Source organism: Cicer arietinum, chromosome 3, assembly GCF_000331145.2.
Source record: "Cicer arietinum cultivar CDC Frontier isolate Library 1 chromosome 3, Cicar.CDCFrontier_v2.0, whole genome shotgun sequence".
NCBI lineage: Eukaryota > Viridiplantae > Streptophyta > Magnoliopsida > Fabales > Fabaceae > Cicer > Cicer arietinum.
The window spans coordinates 76,102,790-76,125,131 of record NC_021162.2 but is presented as its reverse complement, the minus strand read 5'-3'; the positions used below and the strand labels follow the sequence as shown (position 1 = coordinate 76,125,131).

At 28.3% G+C, this 22,342-nt stretch overlaps 2 protein-coding genes across 2 annotated transcripts; both read right to left on the bottom strand.

The window, feature by feature from the left end:
• Positions 1–4,449: 4,449 nt before the first annotated feature.
• On the bottom strand, positions 4,450–9,346 carry LOC101505003 (uncharacterized). The gene is made up of 5 exons (XM_004494748.4): positions 8,647–9,346; positions 6,073–8,323; positions 5,583–5,643; positions 5,268–5,491; positions 4,450–4,979 (listed from the first exon to the last, which is right to left on the bottom strand). The coding sequence occupies exons 1-5, from the start codon at positions 8,759–8,761 to the stop codon at positions 4,925–4,927; spliced, it is 2,706 nt and encodes a 901-aa protein (XP_004494805.1). The 5' UTR covers positions 8,762–9,346; the 3' UTR covers positions 4,450–4,924.
• A 6,134-nt stretch (positions 9,347–15,480) lies between these two features.
• Positions 15,481–20,677, bottom strand: LOC101504683 (jasmonoyl--L-amino acid synthetase JAR4-like). Its single transcript, XM_004494747.4, has 5 exons — positions 20,536–20,677; positions 18,660–18,965; positions 18,464–18,565; positions 17,550–18,352; positions 15,481–16,066 (listed from the first exon to the last, which is right to left on the bottom strand). The coding sequence occupies exons 2-5, from the start codon at positions 18,953–18,955 to the stop codon at positions 15,525–15,527; spliced, it is 1,743 nt and encodes a 580-aa protein (XP_004494804.1). The 5' UTR covers positions 18,956–18,965; positions 20,536–20,677; the 3' UTR covers positions 15,481–15,524.
• Positions 20,678–22,342: the final 1,665 nt, after the last annotated feature.

Genomic DNA, 22,342 nt, shown 5'->3' with positions numbered 1-22,342 from the left:
CATCAACAGAGGAAAGAAAGCCTTTGTTTTCTCCAACTTAAATGGATTTATGAACCCCTATGTGATCTCATTCATTATGATGAGGATACTACAAAATAAATATCTCACTTTAACACAACCCATTGAAAAAGGGGGGAAATTGGTAGGGAAGGGGAAATAGATTTTAGAGTGACAAAAACTCTTGTGTGAAAGGAAGAGAGAAGGAAAATATCTAGTGTATAAAGTGTACCATTAAATATAATAGACCTCGTTGATCCAGTGGTAAATAAATAGCGTTCCATGCAATTTATGTCACTTGTTTATGTTAGAACAAGCCTTGATAAGTATTTGATTTTATACTTTTAAGATAAAATTCTTTTTATAAATTCCTTAAATAATCATGTTAGAACACTTATTAAGATCACCTCTAACAATGATGTACATATGTGTAGCTCTTAATTAGATCTATTAATCTGAACTACTCTGAGTTGGGGTCTATGTACATTGAACTAATTCGTTTTGACCTAACTTTTTTTTTTATATAGATTTGTATTTTATTATGATTGATCCGTCTATTATGGGCTATGCGGATTAACGGTTCGGTTCGACCTATTTTTTTCTCAATATTATTTATTTATTTATTTTAATTAATAAAAAATAAAATTCAGAAACATCATCAATCATTTACTATAGTAGAGAAGATAAAATAAAATTATAATACATAACACCACCACATATAACTCGATTGTGTTCGGTGTTCAAATTAAGAGGATGGAGTCACAAACGAAGTTGAATCGGTGAAAGTGTTGGATTAACGATTCTAGTATTCATTGGTGGCATAAACACCATATTTATGTTGTTTTTGGATTTTAACATAATACATTTTTTTAACATTTTTAATAAATTAAGTTTTTTTTCTTTTTTAATTATAATCAACATATTACTTTTGTTTTCAAAATCAATTTAAAAAGACAATTTTTTAAAACCAATCTGAAAATAACAAACAAAACTATTATTTAAAACATCTCATATTCACTCATAATAACTTTTTAAATAAAAATTATATATTTTTAGCTGTAGTTAGCTATAATGTGCTAGACTAGTCCAACCCAATTTCTATTTTTAATTAAAGATAAAAAGACTAATTTATTGTTTAGTTTTTGTTTTAAGGTTGTCATGTACTAGTATGTAGGTCAAATGAGCACGTCTATTTAATGAGACTTATTTTAATAATGATGAAGGAAAAGAAGTTGTAGATGGATGGAACAATGTTGGTACACGTTGAAACTCTCCGCCACCAGCGGCGGCTTTGGTATTATTAATGTTTTGCTAAAAGTACGACGTTATAATGATGAAACAATGATGCAAAGGAACAACTGTACATTCCCACGTGCACACTATGAGACATGAGCTAAATTCCGTTGCCATGTCAATATAATATAATAAGAGTATAATGGGATTGCGAACTTCACAACTGTGTGAGCATTATTCCACTCGTAATAATTCTTTTACGAAGAATCCAAGAAAATCAAGGGATAATATTTTGGATATTAAAATGGTAAGGATCTCTTTGAACTTTCTAAAAAACTTCATAAAGTAATTGTTGGAAACAAAATTTTGATTCGTTTTAAACAATTTAATATTTTATAAATTTAATGTTTTAAATCGATCAAAGTATATAAGTTTATAATATAAACTAATAATTTATTTATTAATAATTATCAATTATGGTACAACTTAATATCAATTTACAATCATACCATTATTAATAAGAGTTGTTTATTATCATTGAGTTGAGTTTAGTGGATGTTAAATTTTCACAATAGTAAATTATTTATATATATTGCCTAATACATCTCAAATAAAAATACATTTAATCATTTAAAAATAAAGAAACTAATTACACTAAAAAATGTGATTTTCACCTTTCATAATAAATTTGTTAAAAACTTTAAAAAAATAGTAAAAATTATTTTGTGTTTACTTATTGTAGTAAACATTATTTTTCTTAATAATTAATTATAAAACAGTTTTAATGATAAACTATTCAAAATAGTTTTTCATTTGAAATAAAATTTATATTATTTTCAGATTTTGATTTTTTAAAAAGCTTTAATAAACGGATGAAAACTTTATGTTTATTTTTTCTTATATAAATTGTGAGAAAAAAAAAAACTTGTATAACTATTATCTGAAGTGCTTTTATTGGACGTGGCACCGCATAATATTTATTGAAAAAAAAAAAGAACAAAAATCGAAGATTCACACTAGAACTTTAAAAATGAAACAAAAGAGGAGTAACATAAATATTTTAATTATGAATTCGAGTCTAATATAAAATATATAATATATCAATATCGATATTTTATCGGTTAAATCTAAAATGAGGACTATAGTGTTTGTATTTGTATAAATGATCACACCATTTGCATCAATACATCATTCCGTGAATCAATTGGCCCCAACAAACACCAATGCAAACAATAGTTCTGTATTTACCACTATTTTCCAACGGATGAAACTGTCGGTATAGTCCTGGATGTCCATCACCTCTCAACAATGACAACCAAGTTGTCTAAAAGTTTCAACGTTGCACCTAATGAAATTGCAGCCTCATTAAACACTTCATTTTCAATACTTCTCATCAAAGAATCAACATCATTTATATCTATTTGATCCTCTTTGAAACTTCTGAGGTGGAAACTCCACTCATGTCTTCAAATATACCTGTTTTGATAAGGAAAGGGGTCCATATTACTGAGAGTGTGAAGTTGTGTGAAGGGAATTTCCATATCTTTGATCTATATTCCTCATCATGGTAGATTTCATCAGCTACTTCCACCTGCATCACACAACCATTATTATTGCATCAACTACCAAATTTTTTAACACCAACAATCAATTACCAGTACTAGCACTTTTCGGTTTTTTGGTGTGGTTTGGTTCAGTTTTTTTTTTATTTTTCCAGTCTAAACATTCAAATTTTGGTTTTCTAAATAGTCCAAATATTTGTAGATTGAGGTAGGTAAAGCTGTTTGAAAAAGACACCAAACTCATCATAAGAAAAAGGACACAACTATTTTGCATGAGTGCACACCAACCAGCCCAAGCTATTTTTCACAATTGCAATAATGCAACTCAATAGCTTTATAAACAATAAAAATGACTCATACAAAAAGGAAAAACCCCATAAATAGGTTATCCTATTAAACATTTTCTGATTTGACAAACCAGCCAAAATAAAAACAAAATAGGAAACATGAGTATGACCAAAGCTGAGTAAAACATAATTCACACCTAAATATTACTAGTGATAAAAAAATTAATGAGTGAATGGACAAGTTCGTCCTTGAAATTGTAAGCGTAATTCAAATTAGTCTCTAAATTTTGCGAACTAACAAATACATAATTGAAATTGTAACGTGTCATTCAAAATAAAGTATCTATAAACTTGTATGGTTAGAAACTACAGTTTTGATGATCTTCAATCACATTGCAATGGACCAGATATGTTCCTCACCCATTCTCCAACTAAAATATTTCAGTCAATTCAATTGATATCCATCAAAATCTCACATTTAATTGATATCCATTCAAATATAATAACAATATTAAGGTTACCTGTGAGAGGAGTGTGGCATTGGTATGTAGGAGAATGAACAAAAACAGAATGATGAGTTATGTTAGAAGGAAAAGAAATAATGGGGATGAATCTGTGGTTTCGTTTTGGAGAGCATGAGTTATGTAAGAGACATGACACTACAAACTTAAGGAAGACATGCTTGTATTTCTGCGTTATTATCATCGAGATCATGAAAATCTCTTATTATGTGCTAAAATTCACAGTAGTTTAGATCAAAGACGTGAACGAGTTCTATTATTGTAATTCAATGCATTCTATTCCAATTGTTCTGTTGTCTGAGCTCCAAATGCATCTTTGGATGTAATTGCCATAATTTAGTTATATCCAATACACTTTTTCTCTTTTATTCATATATTTTTTTAATACGTATATGATTAAATGTCTTAATTATTTTGAGATGGAAGAAGTATTTAAAAACATGGTAATTGGAGACTATGTATAAAAAAAACTCAAAAAAATATACAAGTGAATGATAAGAACATAAGAAAAATTATTTTACTTAAACATTATCAATAATAAAAACAAAGCATCAACAAAAGTGATTGTCAAAAGAGTAATACAAATATAAGTTACATAAAAATCAAAGCAGCAGCAATAAAAAATAATAGTTAATTGATAAGTTTCCATCGTTTTTGGATTGCTTGTTCAAGCAACATCTATTAAAAATAAGTAATGGCACTTGCCACCTAGGGACTCTCCAATGGTAAAATGATTTCTGGATGAAAAGTAGCTTTCGAGTTCAAACCCAAAAAACTAAAGTAATTTACTAATTTCTAACATTTAGATATAAAAATATATATAATTTACCTCGCTTGAAACTAGGCCACGGAATAAACAAGTACTTAATTCATGTTTAATTTTGTTTATCATGCTCCATATCATATTAAGCTACATTTCCAAAATTCATTTGCAAATGCATAACTACTACAAGCTGATCAAGGAATAACTTGCTAATTTTTACACATCAAACTCTACATTGAATGCATGACTTTCTGCAAGACCACTTCAATTTTCCTAAAACTACTTGAAATCAAGCAAAATACTTCTATTGCAGTTTTTCTAACATAACAAAAATTACACATTACATATGTCATCTAAATTCAAGCTATGCAACAAAATCACTTAAACTTTTCGGCAAGATTGAAGAATTGCAAGTTATCTTGCAAGTTATCTTGCAAACATTTCAAGACTAGCTCCATAATCAAATACCAGATAAAATTTCTGAGTATCTGAATCTTCAGAAGGATTGAACAAAAGCCACCTTCTCGAACCCGTAAAAGAACATTTGTCTCTACATTTTGATTATTGAGCTGCCCGAGGTGCTTTCATCCCAAATCCATGCTTCACTTTCTCCACTCTGTAAAATCATGAAGAAAGCAAGACTTAAAAATTATTCCAACTGAAAGCTCTAAAAGATTAAGAAAATTTAACGGCAACATCAACAATCATATGAATTCATATACTGTGATCATATTGAAAAGTAATTAATAATGGAATGAATATGGATTGTTAGTAAAATAACAATAACTAATCAGTAAAACACTACTATCTTCAAGTGATTCACAGAAACGCAAGTTCATTAAAACAAAAGAGGTAGACAGTTATTAAAGACTAGGAACAAAAACAACAAAAACTCGGTACTAACGTTGGTGCGAGTTTGCCAAGGCAGTCCAGCTCTTCTCCTGTGTCTTCATCTAGAACTCTCCCAGAAATTTCAATGATGTAAGATCTATCTCTATCAGGGGGGAGTCCTCTTCCAGAAAGCAAATCCAAATCTTTTTGGTGAAGTTCCCTACCATTTACGAAAACGCCCGTATTCCCACCAGAACATTTGTTTGGCAAGGGATGATTGAACTCCTCTATTAATGGCTGCACGAGAAATCGCCGCATTTAGTTAACATCATTGGACTACAGCTATAAGCATACAACCAATAAACTAAGTCAGAATTGTAGAACTTACAGGAATTATTCCAAGACAAGGCCCACCGATGACACCCCAAAATCCTGCCCGAAAATCATACCTGTACAACGGAAAATCTGTTAGTAGGCTGTATAAACAGTCAACGTAAATGAAGCTATAATTTGTTGCAAAATTTTGATATAATGCATCAAGAAATGTCCTTATGTACAGTGTTGTCAATTGCAGAAAATAGAGTTTTTTTCTCACATTTTCCAAATAAAAAGAATAGTGGTTTTGTTCAAATTCCATTATGCTATTAGTGCTATTGTGTTGTTATTGCCACTATTTGACAAAACTTTGCACTTAATAACATATCACGGAACAATACCAATCTGTAAAAGGTATCTAAACATGAAACTCCATGTTTTTTTTTTTGTCAGTGAACATGTAGCAGATGGAATTTATCGGATTCCTATGATATATCTCAATCTAGCATAGCAACAGGTTTAAATGGTACTGATTGTTACAGTTGACTGTAAAACATACTGACCAATAATTTCCAGGCTGGATTGGACCAGCTAGCTTTTCAGCCTTCTTAACCATGCGATCTGACAAGGGCTTCCCATTCACAGTAACATTGATTTTGCAACGATCATCTGTTTGATTAGATCGAGAGAAATCTCGGAAGCTTTTCTTGATTATGTTTGAAAAGAATGATTCACCTCCTTTGTTAGATCTAGGATGATCGTGTTCTCGGCTAGCATCTCTGGAATCCTGGGAGACCCCAGTGTTGGAATAATCATGGACATCCATTTCAGTTGCAACCGCTGTTTCTTTTAAAGAATTTTGGCGTGATGCAATCTTTTCCGATTTTGCCTTCTCTTGCTCTGACCGACTGCTTCGGTTTCCTTTTCCAAACCGGTTTACAACACGATTATTACTATTAGAGTGATCAACATACTCTTGCAGAGGTGATCCAGAAGGAGGAGATAGAGAGTCTGTCGTTGGCCGGTGAATGGACTTCACCGCCTCACTTGGAGCAATCAACACTTCTGAACTATTTTCATCTTCAGAGGTACTAGAAGATGAAGAATGAAAACTCTGCATCTCCTGTGACCTGTTAGAGTTCAAACCAACCACTGAAAGGGGTTCTTTATCTACTGAGAGAAAATCATAACCAGAATAATCATCTGATGAGAAGTTGGCAGCGCTCCTGTTCGCATGACCACGAGAATGTGATACGTGGCTACTCAGAACCTCATTAGAGTTGTCATCAACTACTCTTGTGGAAGCTCTATTCGTTTCAGAATGAGGAAGTATGACCAGCTTCTTATCGATGACAGCAAAGCTGATTTCTGAAGAACAGGCTCCACATCGCACTCTCTGCTGATGATTTCTCAGAAGAACCAGTGCTTTTTTAGGCAGTTGTAGTAACCTGAAGCAGTTATGACATGTGATGAAAGGCGAACCACCAGCTACAGGACGACAACGCCTGCTACTACTAGCAAGCATTACCTTTCGAGGACGGTTTCGAACAACCTCAGAGTTGAAGTCACTAGGCCATCTTGTATGTGATTGATTTTCACGAAAATGCGCAGGAGGTATGGAAGCTCTAGAATTATGAACACGTGAACCAAATGTCCCGGGGATCTCATGATGATATAACATAGGATCAATTGGAGCATCAGGGAACCTGCTGTTAACAAATGAAGCAGGCGGCACCGGCACTGAACCTCTTCGTTTATTGTCATAGCAATGGAAACAAGAGCAAGAAGGCAGGTGAAGCATTGCATTATTATTGTGGGCATACAATTCGTATGAATCTGGATTCGGATCAACATACCGTCCGGGAAAGTAAGGATGTAATGGTTGCTGTGAGAACTGATGTGGACCTCTCCTCAGCATTTGGGATGCAAAAGGATCTCCAAATTGATTTGGATAATGCATTGAAGGATGAAAGTTTGGCATGGCGGTTTCAGGACCACCTATAAAAGGATACGGATCATGATGATAATTGAGATGAGGGGGCCCTGCCATGTGTTTATCGGTGCTAAAAAACTGCCTCGAATTCCTGTTCAATCCCGACGATCCATCAGGAAACCAGGGATCCGAGCCACCAAAAGGACGAGGATCGGGAGGAATCATCCTTTCATCTAACATAACTTTTTCTTTTGGATTGTTACAAACTTCAGAAGACTTACAGAGCTGATCTTTTAACTCATCCAGCTTCCTTAGAAGCTCGGCTCGATCTTGCTCAAGGTGTTGAACCCTATTTGCACCGTCTTTTTCTTTATGATTCCTCCATGATTCCATATAATTATTAGAAGAACCAGAATATCCATTTGAAGGTCCTTCATCAGGATAGTTGGAAGTTGAAAATCTAACATTTTCCATATCAGCTCTTAACTTTCTCCTAAACCCCTCCATCTCAGTTCTCTCTCTATTTTGCAAATTAGAATTTCCACCAGAGAATTTTGACCTATTTTCATTATCAGTTTGAGACATGGATTCCTCCTGTTTTCTTTCTATTGCTACTTTACTCACTTCATCCTTGTTTCTATTAAGATCAACATCATTCTCCAAAACCCCTTTCTCATCAGAGTCTTCTGATCGATTCGGAATTTTCTCGTTTGTCTTATCCATATCCCTTTGATTATCACAGCTAGAGGGACCAATGTTGGATAAAACATCAACATCTGAAGTATCATTGGTAACAACTGAACCTTTCTCTAATTTGGCAGAACCTCCGTCAACTTTACCTTCATCTGACAAACTACCACTCACATAACCTTTCTGTTTTGCTGAAATAAAAAAAAAAAAAAACGACAACTGCATCATCATCAAAAACTAAAATACCCTTTCAACATTCTTCTTTTTCAGCACAAAATATTTCACGACTAATAAAAATTGCTACAAGTAAGACACTTTTTATTATTAATCAACTAATAAGCAAATAAAAAACTTATTAAATAGATGATCAAGAATTAAGTTGGTTACTAATAATTAATGAGTGCTACAAAAAGGAAATGCAATTTTTTTTCCCATCATTACTTTACCTTATAAAAATACCTTGATATAATGAATAAAAAAGAGAGGGTAAAAGTTAGCGAAAGAAGAAGCGTACCTCGAAGAACAGCACCGCAACCACCACATTGATAAACAGAGTAATCGGCGAGCTCAGGAAGAAGATTTTCACATTTGGGGCAACGAACCAAACGCAGTTTGGAGGGATCAGACATTAGTTGCGTTAGAGAGAGAGAGAGAGAGAGAACTAAGCAAAGAGCATGAGCACCATGGAAGCATAAGAAAAAGAAGAAGAAAGATTGAAGCACATGAGATTGAGAAAAGAGAAAGTGTAAAAAAGTGAATGTATGGTTTAGTTGGAAAGAAAAGTGTGGTTAAGAAATGTTTATTTAATTACCTGTTGTTGTTATCAACGAAAGTGAAAGTGAAAGTGAGAAATAACAATAACAATAACAATAACGAGAAAGAGAAAGAGAAAGAGAAAACTGGAAAAGAGAAAGATAAGCAGTTGTTCTCCTTTTCGCTTTTTCTTTTGCTGCCCTGCCAGTATCAGATGCTTCCTTCACCTTCTTCTTCTTCTTTCCACTTTTTTTCTTCTAAACAATGGCTCATTCAGAATCTCAATTGCTAATGCAGGATTAAATTAGTATACAGGACCGTTTTCCGAGGTTGTTTGTTCTAGCGTACTTGGTCCTATGCCAACTAGGAAAACAACCAAATTATTAGTGTCCAAACTCCAAAACCACTAAACGACGTCGTGCTACCAAGGATTCCTTTTTTATTTTTAGCTTTTAGCAAACGGATACTACTACTACTAGTGCATTGGGAATGCACATACTTTGTTTCATTCTTTTTAAACGGAAACTCAAACCACACTTATGCAACTGCCCTTTTTATATCGTCCTATTCTTTTTTTTTATTTTACTGTAATATCAATCATATATTAATTAGATTCAAATGTAATTGATAAAGTGAGTGACTTTTTAATAAGCAATTTTTTCATTAAAAACGCCATTTGGATTGTCACACTCTCAACCCAGCATAGTAATAGTATATAACGCAAATTTGGATTCTTCACTTGTTTTACACGTTTATACTGTTACGCCTTGTTTTCTTGCTTTTCCAATTTTGATACCGTCAAAAACCGATCTCATCATCTTCTTATTGTAATAGACTTAAAATTAACTATGCACATGAGAATAATAATTAATAAATAAAAAATGATATAATAGTATTTGATATAAAATTTAGATTAAATACATAAAAACTTTAAATTTAATTTTTATTTATATTTTAAAACGGAAATAATATTGTTTAATCTGTATAACTAATTACTCCTTCTTATCTTACTAATAAACAATTTTAAATTGATAAAGATTTAATATTTTATTTAAATTTTAAAGTACATTGACGTAAAGTTATTTATATTGAAGGTAAGAGAAACTATCTAATATGTGAAATACAAGTTAGTCCCACTTTTCATCTTCGGTGCATCCGTATTGTCCAAAGCTTCCTTTTCTTTATCTTTATCACTGACATATCTTTGACTTTTGCTTTGGAATTTGACTCGGTGATGGCAGAATATCACCCACTTTCTTAAACTTTTTATAGATTATTATTATTTTATCTCATGAAATCATACTCTAATTAACATTTGATCCTTATAAAAACAATTAATGTCATCACTTTAATATATTAATTTATAAAACATTGAATTTAAATTTAGGAAAAGTTCAATTGATACAAATAATATGATAGAGATATATTGCGATATAAAGCTGAATAAAGATAAGATGTGATAAGATAAATAATGATATAATAAACATTATCATATTAATTGTTTGATAAACATGTGATAATCAATATGATAACAAAATTTTATTAATATATTTGATATACATCTCATATTTTATTAATATATTTGATAAATAATTACATTATTAATTTTTAAAAATTATTTTATTATATTTTAAATATTATAAAATAACAAAAAAATTAAATAAATAATAAAATAATATTTTATTTAGAACTATCTATTGACACTACTAAATAAACAATTTATATTTAAAAAAAAAATTAATGAATAATTAAATAGTTCTATTTTATTTGTCATAATTTAAATAAAGATATGATATATATATTATGCAAATAGCATAAATACTCTTGAAAATAAATTATATTTATTTTAAAATTTCAATTAATTTTTATATTTTTATTATTTTGAATGCTAATTTATTAATTATATAAAAAGAAAAAAATATCTTTGTGATAAAATCATAAACATTTTTTAAATTAATTATTTAATATTTCATTTTTAAGTTTAAGATCAAATTTTATTAATCACTTTTATACTTATATTTGATTAGAATTACATTTTTATATTTTAGATTATATTTTATAAATTCTTTTTATATTTATATTTTATTATATTTCAATTTTATGTTTTAAATTATATTTTATAGGAGTAATTAAATAAATGAATGTTCTTATTTTATTCGACTGGTTTCTAACTCAGTTTATATTCAAGATAAAAAATTCAACTAAAAAAATATGATATGATATAATTCTTAATTAATTTATTATATTTTATTAATTTTTCATTGTTTGAATTCAAAGATGATCATTACTTATTTTAATCATATTTTTTTATCTTATCCATCAAATATATTTTAAAATAATATATATAAATAATTTTTAAAAGTAGAATAAATAGATATATACTTATTTAAATGCGAATAATTGATACAAGTTTATGTATTTTTTTATAAAAAGAAAATGATTTTAGCATATGAACTCTCACCATCCATTTATTCTCTATATATGCACCATCATTCTTAGAAAAATATAATTCATACCCAAGAATTCTATCTATATTCTCACAAATCTTTTAAAAATTTAAATTTTCTTGATTGTTAAAAATAAATATTTTATTTCTCACAAAATTTTAAATATGTTTTAAAAAAAATTCAAAATTAATTTTTTGAAATAATTATTTTAAAAAATTTAAACATTAATTTTCTAAAACAAATTTTTACTTATGTTTTTTATTATATTGGAAAGTATTTTCCTATTAAGATTTTCTTTTTGTTTATTTAAATGAAATATAAAATTGATAGTTTATACTACAAAATATGAGGTTATGATATAATTTTAAAGGTGTGAAATATAATTTTTTCATTCTTAAAGCGCGAATGCTAATTAAAAAGATTATATCTATGGTCCAACTCTCACATAGTTATTTCTATTGGGGTACATAAGTGTATTAAAATTTTGATTTTTTATTTTTTATTTTCAAATATTTTCAAAATTTTTTAAATTTTTTCATTGATTAGTTTAGATGTATATACATCCAAATTGATATATATTTTTATGTATTTTACAACATTAAAAATAATAGAAGAAGTATTCTAAAACTTTTTACATAATTTGTTATTTCTATCCTTTTTTTATTTTTATTTTTTGCTGAACCCTATTTATTTTTTCTTTCTAATACACCTCTTAATTTTGTATTTTTTACCCAAAATATCCTTAACGAAGCTAATTTCGAAAACTCATTCTCCCCCTTTTATTTTTGACAACTTATCATCACACTTTTACTGAATATATTTATTTTAAAAATGTGTATATATTTAAAAAAATAACACATACTTACTGTAAAAAAAGTTCCATATTAGTATATTACTACATTTAACCAAAAAGTAAAATATTAATTTTATTGCAATCTAACCACAAAGGCATTTAATAACTTTATGTATATGCGAATGTAGTTATTCTCTTTTATCGTCCATTATTACTCACGTCACTTTTTCTTTATCTGTGGCATTAAATGCAACTTATATTGTAGCCATAAGTAAATTTGATATTTTAAGACTTAATTCAAACTCAGAAATAGTTTTATTTCTCTATATCAGTATGAGAATTTTGTCGTTAGACTTGTTAATTATAACAAAAAGTAATAATTATATTGATGAGGATACTTTTCAATTATATCAACAAAGGTGAATTGGTTTATTTAGCCTGGTTAATAAATAATTTTTTAAGCAATGGTGTATCTATAAATCTTCTTTGATGAGAACAATAAAATAGTATATATTTTGATAAAAAATAAATATTATTAATTTTTATAAAATGCATAATTATAATGATTAAATAAACTTAAAATATAAAAGTGTTTCTTACAAATTATAATTTTTTTCTACTAGATTTTATATTTTAAAAATGTTCAATGATTTTAACTTGTGTGAAAAAGTGGTGAATTGGTATTAGCAAGTCAATAACTAAAATTTTACGGGGCTTAAAATAAAAGTAATAATAGTGTTATAAAACTAATTTTATTTTATTTTAGGGACAAGAGCCCCATTACCAACATTAGATTTGTGAATAGATAAAGACATATATTTGAACATTTTGCCAATTAAATTTTATTATTTCATATATAAATTTGTGATTACTTTTAATTTGATATAGACGAATTAGTTTATGAAATATTTAAATTTTAGTAGAAAACTAGTCTATATCATATCATAATTTCTAACGATAAAAATTTTAATATGAACTATTTTGATCATTACTTTATAATATCAAATATTTATTTGCTAATATACAAAATTTAAAAATTAACTTAATTGACACTTACAATTTGAAAAATCAATTTATTTATGTATTGACATGATAAAAATAAAATATAATACTCTCTATACATGTTTATATCTTATCATGTGCTACATTTTTAAGCTCCAGTGTGTAAGGGGTGGGGTTTACAAACAATTTGCATTATTATTTTTTATTATTATTAAAATTTGTTTGGGCATGTGAATATGGTTTCCAAATACCCACGAAGAATGTGGGCAGTACATTTAGATATCATACAACACTTTCATGACGCAGCAATTTGGAGAATAGTTTGATTAAAAAAAAATTAAATTTAACTTACCTTGCAAATGTTGCATTGTAGCATATCCAAACACAAACAACACCATTGCATACTCCTCAAGAGTAGTGAAAAAATGCAAAACAATAACAAAAAGTCTCAAAGAAACCACATATTTCAATTATTGATTTCTTTATAGTTTGTTTATTTAATACATAGTAATTCCGAAGACATGGATCATAGTCCATTAAATGACTGAAACAAATTTTCACCGCAAACCAATTTAGAAAACCGAGATTTGGTTTTCTTGTTCTTCTTTTTGACCCCTTGTCGAGTGAACTTCCTTTGCCACATACTCTTCATGAATATTTCACTTGAGCTAGTTACAATTGAAGAAGAACCTTTGGAGACATTTTGGATTGAAGTTACTTCCTCTGGATCATAGTATTGGGCTACGATGGGCTTTGAATCACCGTGATTGGGCCACAACATCATGTGCCTCTCAATTGCATGAACAATTGAGACCAATTCATGTGAGTCATATAAGAGGCTTCCACAATCCCATATAGGATGACCAATACCTTCTTCTTTTCCACTACCAACTTCCTTAGGTGATGTTCCCATTGGGGATGGATTTTTTTTCAATTGAGGTGAGAAGGCACTTTGCCTCACAAAATAACATGCACCCCTCTTGATCTATTTAAGTGCTATAAAATTTATCAATACATTTACTTTTCGTTTTATATTTTGGTATTAAAAGTTTCTTTTGAGAACAAAATTAAATGCGAATGCTTAATTGGAAAATTTTAATTTACTAGATTCTCATCATAATTTGGGTTGAACAGGAACCTTATCATCGTATATATAGACATACGCATTTAATAGGGATATCTATACAAATAATCGGGTCAATTTTTTGTTTGCAAATAATGGTAAGATCTAATTAGTTGTCCTCATGTGTAATTTTTTTACAATGCATAATCTTTAATGATAGGGTTTTTTTTAAAGAATATCTGTAGTTTTCTTTTTATATTTAATTTTTATAATTGAAATAGGATTTAAGGAAGATATAATGATTTTTATTGCTACTAACCTATATCAATTTAAAGGTTTAAGTATGGTGGTCTGTCTGTAAACTTGAGTTTTATTCACTTTTTTTTTAGAAAAGCTTTAGGCACTTATTTAGTGATATGTATTATTATATTTCTTTAAAGAGCTAGTTATAAAACATTTTTTTTTACATGCTATAACTAAGTTAAATACTCAAAAGGTCAAAGCAATCATTTGAAAAATATGTATATCAGGTAGATAAATAAATCGAAACTTTGACAATTGTTTTTATGAGAAAATATTTATAAATTATTGATTATGTTAATTTTTGAAATTTCTAATTGTGAATATTTTGATTAGAGCTAAATTTATTTTACTATGTACATAATATTTATATATTTTATTTTTCGTATTCACTGTCCACACAACAACCATATATAGCAACTCAATTATATATAATTACAGTATTTTTTTAAACAAAAATGTTGCATTAATAAAAAAAATAGACATTTCATTGATTTAATTCCAATTGTATGGATAATAATTATTTTTTTACAATTTTATATTAATTTTAATAATTATAACTTTAATACCATATAATATATTAATTTTGATAATTATAATTCTAATACCATACAATATTTTATTTTAATAATTTTAATACTATATAATATGTTTAGTAATTAATTCATATAAAAAAATACGTTAAATTATAATAATTTTATATGATATATTACCGGTCAAAAAAATATATATGATATGTAAAATATATTAAGTAATAAATTTATTCAAAATTATAAAATAAACAAATTGAGTAAAGTTATAATCATTGTAAAATTTTATATTAATTTCCATAATAAAAAAACGACGCATTTTGTGTCTAAAAGTGGTCGGAGATGTGTATATTAGAAAGATAAAGATAAAGATGTATCCATGATAGACAAAAAGGAAGTTGACACATAGAGGAATAATGTATTGTTTTTAGCGCATAAAAAAATATAAAATTGAGGCAACTTTATTTGTAGGACAAAGGCAAATATTATTATTAGCAATAGTATTCAATTAAATGCAGTACTAAGAAAATTGTTGACAACATTTTCAGTCAAGATTTGCAAGACAACATTATTTGTAGGACCTACACATCTTGGTGTCTTATACTGACTAAGAGCTGTTCCTAATCCAAGATAATGATCAAGAATCTTCTGAAATGTTCCTTTCCTAACTACTCGGAGTTCTAAGGCACCAATATTGTTTACTTTACGAGAACTTGTGTAACCTGCATCAATAAAAGATTTGTCCAAACAATTGCAACATTCACCAAGCACTTCTTCACTTGCTTCTCCACTTATTTCCCAAAATATTACATAGTTTCCTGGCTCTTTTGATAAATCAACATGACTTGTAAACTCAACAACTTCTATTTTTTCTTCTGCTAATAATTTTCCTGCTGCTTCAACAGCTAATTGTAAATCTTTTTCTGTGTTTTTGTCAATGTTGATATTTAGTAGCAGACTACTCCTACGAATAAACTTTAATTCTGGAGTTGAGTTATGGAATCCCATAACCTTTACCACATCCCCTACTCTGTACCGATATAAACCTGAAATTTACATATCATTAATTACTTTATCAATATTCTTTCTACACTTTTATTTTTAAATCTTTAAAATACAAGTGAAATTTCATAGAATAATGAATAAAGAAGTTGAAAATAATTGGATGGTTATAAAATGTGTGATGAATCATGGAAATAAATATAGTTCAAAATGACGATGTAGATAAGGTCTAGGCACAACCTATTACAATTAAATAAGCAAAATGTATTTGCAAATTCAAGATTATCTCGGATTAAAGAAAGGACTACTTGCAACTTGCAAGACTATAATAATATTGCTTTTAGCTAATTTTTTAATCTGATTAGGTATGATGCATCTTTCGAAATGACTCTGTCAGAAATAAGAAATTTATTTAGGGTGATTCTAACCAGTCTGCAAGAAAAATATATATAATTTAAGAGTAATTTTTTTTTTATAATTTTAAAATATAAATTATAATTGTTTTTAATACATTTTATTATATTTAAACTTTTAACAAGTTATTGTCAGATATTGATGGTGAAAGACACTTGTTAATATTTATCATTTATTTAATTTGGTAATGGTCAAATTACCAAACATATATAAAAGTAAACACTATATATTACCCCCAACCAAAAAAATAAATAAAATAAAAGTATGCATATGTCATTATTTTCCAGAAGCAATTCATACTATTATAATTTTTAAAACCGTATCCGAAAGTGAAGTCCCCCCTATCGACACATATATTATATATTTTTTATTGTATTTCTAGTATACATGTTTTTAACATGTCAATAATAAAGTATCCGAAGATGCTAAAATCATTTAACTATATTCCAAATACAAAAAATAAATTCCGGTAGTGTAATGACAAAAATAATTTCAAAGTGTTTTTTTTAACTTGTAAGTATTCCAAAAAATCTTAAAATTTTACTCGAATTGAATCATTTAAAAATATATTTTATATATCTAATTTATCTAATTAAAACATATATTTTTATACATTTAAAAACATTCACAGAAAACTTCTTTTTACTCTAATTGAGAGATATGAGAAGAAAGAGCCAAATAATTTTTGAGGCGAGGCTCCGTCGACCATTGGGCCTAAGGAATGGGTTGGTCCCCATATTTTATTTTAATATTTTAATAATATGAGTAATAACAGCAAATAAAAAAACCAACATACCCCACACGTATTAAAGTCACAAAATTGGTTCCCTTTCAAATATGAATAGCTCCTTAAATAAATAAACTGGCACATGTGAGATATCTAAAAAGTTTTACTTTCACCTTCACCTTGACGCATGTGAGGTATGTAAGAAGTTTTATATGAGCAAGTAACATTTTAAAATATGCCAGCATATAGAAGAAAAAAAGTAGTTGGATGTGAAGGTGCTAATTAAAATAACTGAATAAATGGTTAATTACAATTTGTTTTTTATGAAATTGGTTTTCTATTTAAGCAAAAAAAGTAAATGATGAGAAAAGAATTTAGTAACTTACCAGCAGGATTGGTCATAACAATTTCATACTCTTGACCAATTTTGACCTCAGTGAGTCCAAGTGGCTTAGGATCAACAGAAAGAAAAGTATCTTGATTATCACCCTGTGTAAGAGGAATGAACTCAAAGTAACCAATTTGAGGAAGCACAGCATAAGTAGCCAATTCAGGTGGAACTTTTGGATTAACATTTGAAGCTATCCACCCTTCAGAAGCACCATAATCAGCAGTTAACAAAGGTAACACCCCTGCATAGTGTCTTAACTTTTCCAAATATGGTTCCATAGAACCAGTCATAATGCCATAAATATACTTTGCATTAGGAAATATCTCAGGTATCAAACCATACCAACCACTCAATCCTAAACATTTTTTGTGTATAATGTTAGCTAGTTCTGGATTTGGTTTCAGTATTTTCGACATAGCCATTCGAATCGATGGAACCGTGATTCGGCTAGTAAGAACACCTTGTTTTATATCATTACAAAGCTCTTCCCAAACTTGTTCAAATGTTCTGAAAGCATGGACAATGCTATGTGCAAATGTTGAAGATACTAATTGAACTTCTTCACGGAAAATTAGTCCACATAGTAGATGGCAATATAATGATTGAAAAAAATCAGAACCGAATATAACTTCATCTGGACTGCAACATTGGGATTGAAGTGCTTTCATTGTGCGTTTGTAATGTGGATTGCGAAACACGTTACTTGTAGCTGTTGTTGCTATCAGACCACCTCTTGTTTTCGACTGTTTGCTTCCATATATGAAGTTTAAGGCTTTTCCATTTTTTATAGGAAACTCTCTGCACAAAGATATAGTTATACAACTTTGTTATTAATATAATTTTATGAGACATAATTCAAATTCACTCCACAACAAATACAAAAACAGTAAATTATGAAAAGTTCCAAACCTGTTCCTAAAGGCAAAAGATGTCTGATATATCTGCATTGTGGTTTCAAACAATTCATCATTCCATGGTATATATTTTGGCTTCCCCTGAGTAGTACCAGAACTGCAAAAATACAATTCAAAAAATTAATATTCAAGCATAAATTTAGGAAGACAAAAAAAGTATAAGAAACAAAAAGTAGAACAAAACCACACACCTTAAAGACATAGTAGTAATGGATTTTCCAGTAAGAATAGGAGAAGCATCACCATCAAGAATTCTATAGATATAAGGTTCCAAATCTTTGTGTGTAACAAGTGGAACACAAGCTTTGAAACTTTCAGGGTCAGTTCTTCCATTGAGACCCAAATTCTGCAAATATTCAGCTGATGCATTATCTTCCAAAATTCTTTTGAGTGTTTCCTTCTGAACCCTTTCTGTATCTTTAGTCATTGACTCAAAATCTTCTATAAATTTGTCCATGTTAAACTCTTCCACTTTCTCTAATAACATCCTCACAACCCTTCAACAACAGAACAAAGAGTTGTAAGAAAAGTGTTGCAAAATCCAAATTTTAATAGTAGAAGGTGATTGGAGAATAGTCAATTTAAGACAGAGATGTTACATAGAAAAAACAAACAATATTGTTAATACACTGTACCGTGTAGAAAAAGTATGATAAAGCCAAACAAATATATTCATTATTTATATTCTTCCGTTTCTCTTTAATTGTCACGTTGGTAAGAAAAATTATTTTTATTTAATTATTATATTTGTAAATAATATTTTTAATCATTAATATAAAAGAAAATACTAATATATAAAATAAGATAATGAATAATTAATAACATTACAAAAGAAAATATTAAAAGTAACAAATTTTATTTAATGTTTTAGTATGTGTAAAAAATTAAAAAGAAAAAAAGAAATAAATAGTTTTCTTTTTCTCTATGGTTCTTGGTTTTGCATGTGACTAGGCGTGTATATTTAATTAAACTGTCCTATTTCTTTTAATAGATAGGGTCCCATAAACTAGGCAACTGCACATGGTACATGTACATCGAACCTTTGGTTTAGAAACAACAAGAGAGAGGGGATTTTCCAAAGTTGCATTAATGGTATATTTTGAGAATATATTGGAGCATTATAAATAATCTAAATTAGTCTTATCCTCGGTAATTGTTTGCAACATAAGAGTTTAAGGAGAAACTCAACACATTAAATTATTATAGGTTCAATCTTATTCTAATATATTAAGAGTGTAATTATTATATACATAACAATCATTTATAGCTGTACTTTTAATATAATTATTATAAAAGTCAGTTTTTAATAATTCAACGGATGAAATTTACACATGATTCTGCTATTATCATTTGAACTATAATTACACCAATGTTCACAAAACAAATTATATGCTAATAAATTTTATTTTATTCTCCTTGTTATGGCAGTTGTCACTTAAGTCAACTCACTTTTCTACATAACAGAATCAAACACTCTCCGACATGAAAATTCTTTTAAAAAAACAAATCAAAAGAGTCGATTAAGATTAAGGGGTCATGGAATAGAATTGAGTACAAAGATAAATGCAGTTAAAAGAACGGTAAAAACATAAGATGAAAAAAAAAAGTCAAAGAAGATAAAAAGTAGTGTATATATGTCGAGAACAGAAAGTAGTGTCTGAATAAAGATGATTTTAGAAAGTACTCCATTTTGCGGTGATAATAACCAACCAACCATATTGGATTAGAGACATCTAGAAAAAAGATAACGACAATTGGGATTTGTGGAACCCAAAAATATTTGTAGGAAAATAGAAAAAAAGAGTCAAATACAGTCCTACCCCATATATTGAATAATAGCGATAAATCCAATAAATTAAGAGAAAAAAATAATCATTTCAGTTGATACTAATTAAAATAAATCATAAATTAAAAAAATATAAAACATAAATTTTTCATCACATCACAACCTAAGGCGAATTATAATAAAAGTCAATCATATAATTATTTAGAATTAAATTAAATTAGAAAAATTAGTAAGAGTATATACATATAAAACAAAAGAATGAAGAGGAAGAAAGAATTTACCTGGGGTGGGAGAGAATAGGTAGAGTTGAGGATGGCAGCAATATTGAGTTGAATTAGGAGTGAGTTTGTGTGTGTACTATGATATAATCATAACAGTGGGTACAAAAAGAAGTTGTTTCTGAGTTGGCACATAATAGTAACTGCAACAGGAACAGTGTTGTTGTGGAAGTTGTGGTATGCACTATGCAGAGTGGTGAATGAATGAAGAGAAAATTAAGAAATGAATGATGATGAGGGGTTTGAAGATTCTTCTTTCTTGGGAGGTGGAATAAATAGCGGAAAACCAAAATCATGTGGAGTTGTTGGATTGACGTTTGTGCCATTCAGATTGGTCTCATTGCTTAGAATACCGATAATACCCCTTATGTTTTGCACCAATTACGAGGCGAGGTCATTAATAAAGTATAGTTTATTTTGTCATTGGATTCAACGTCACGTCATCTTATATGGCCCCGAATCCGCAACAATGATCCGCTCCGGCGATTCCTTTTCTATTTTCTTTTGTTTTTCTCGGCACATCTATTTTTTTTTTCTTTTTCAGTTCTTTTTGGTATTTATATTGTTCGTATTTACATTACCAATTAATTTCAACCATTAAAATATTAATAATTTTTTATTTTATTATACTACTTATAAAATCATATAAATAATTGATTATTATTTGTTGATTGTTTAAAAATTTTACACCCATAATATATATTTTTGAAATTTTTTCTCTCATTTTAAAGATTTTTAGACTAAAAATAGTGATGTAATTTATCTTAAAAAATATAATAATGATTTAGGATGATAAGCATTTATAAAATTGAAAAAAACAGCTTTTTGAAAAATAAATTTTTGTCCCTTATAAAAAATATCATAACAAGTACAATATTACATCTATTTAAATGACTTAAAAGTTTCTAAAAAGATGAAGTTTAGAATCCATTACTTACTGACTCCGAACTTTATAAATACACTCATAATTATATTACATTTTTGTTTGCAACTTGCAATTAATACCATATGAAATTTTTAAACCAATTATTATATTGCAAGGTAAATTTGAAAAAAATATACCAATTATCAATAAATTAATATTATTTCATTCTCATTACAAGGTTTTCATTTGGGTTGTGCATATAATTACTTATTAAGGGTGATAGTTAATTAAACAAAATTAATTTTATTAATTTAATGTAAAAAAAATACATTCACTAACTTACCTTTTAATTATTATGGTCATATCGCACAATACTAATTAAATAATTCATATAATGATATTTTTAGGACATCGTGGTATTTAATTGAGGAGAGAGTTGATGGTAGAATAAGTTTGCAAAGAAATTGCTTTAAACATGAAGAGAGTGCAAGGCACCAAACCACTTTTGTAAAACCGACTTCCCAACAAAACTTGACGACAACAAAAAGTGTTTTAATATATATATGAAAAATGTGAAACCACTCCAAATTTCCGTATAATCCAAGTTGCCAAATATGAGGCTGAGGAAGTACTATAATCTATAAGGATAGTTAGTTAAAATTCATTTTATCATAAAACATAATGCACTCAATAATTTTTGTTGAAATATTTATAACCTTAAATGAAGCTAAATATGAGACGAAATGAGTAGTCCATAGGACGAGGACTAAAGAAAAATATATGTTTTCTTATAATTTATTAGAGAGAAAATATGAAAATAACATGCACACTACTTTATTTAAGTAAAACAATAAATGTTATAAATTAAAATATTTATTTATTAAGTAATAAAATGCTAACCTTTCCATTAAATTTTTTAATGATAATTAAATTAATATTAATTAA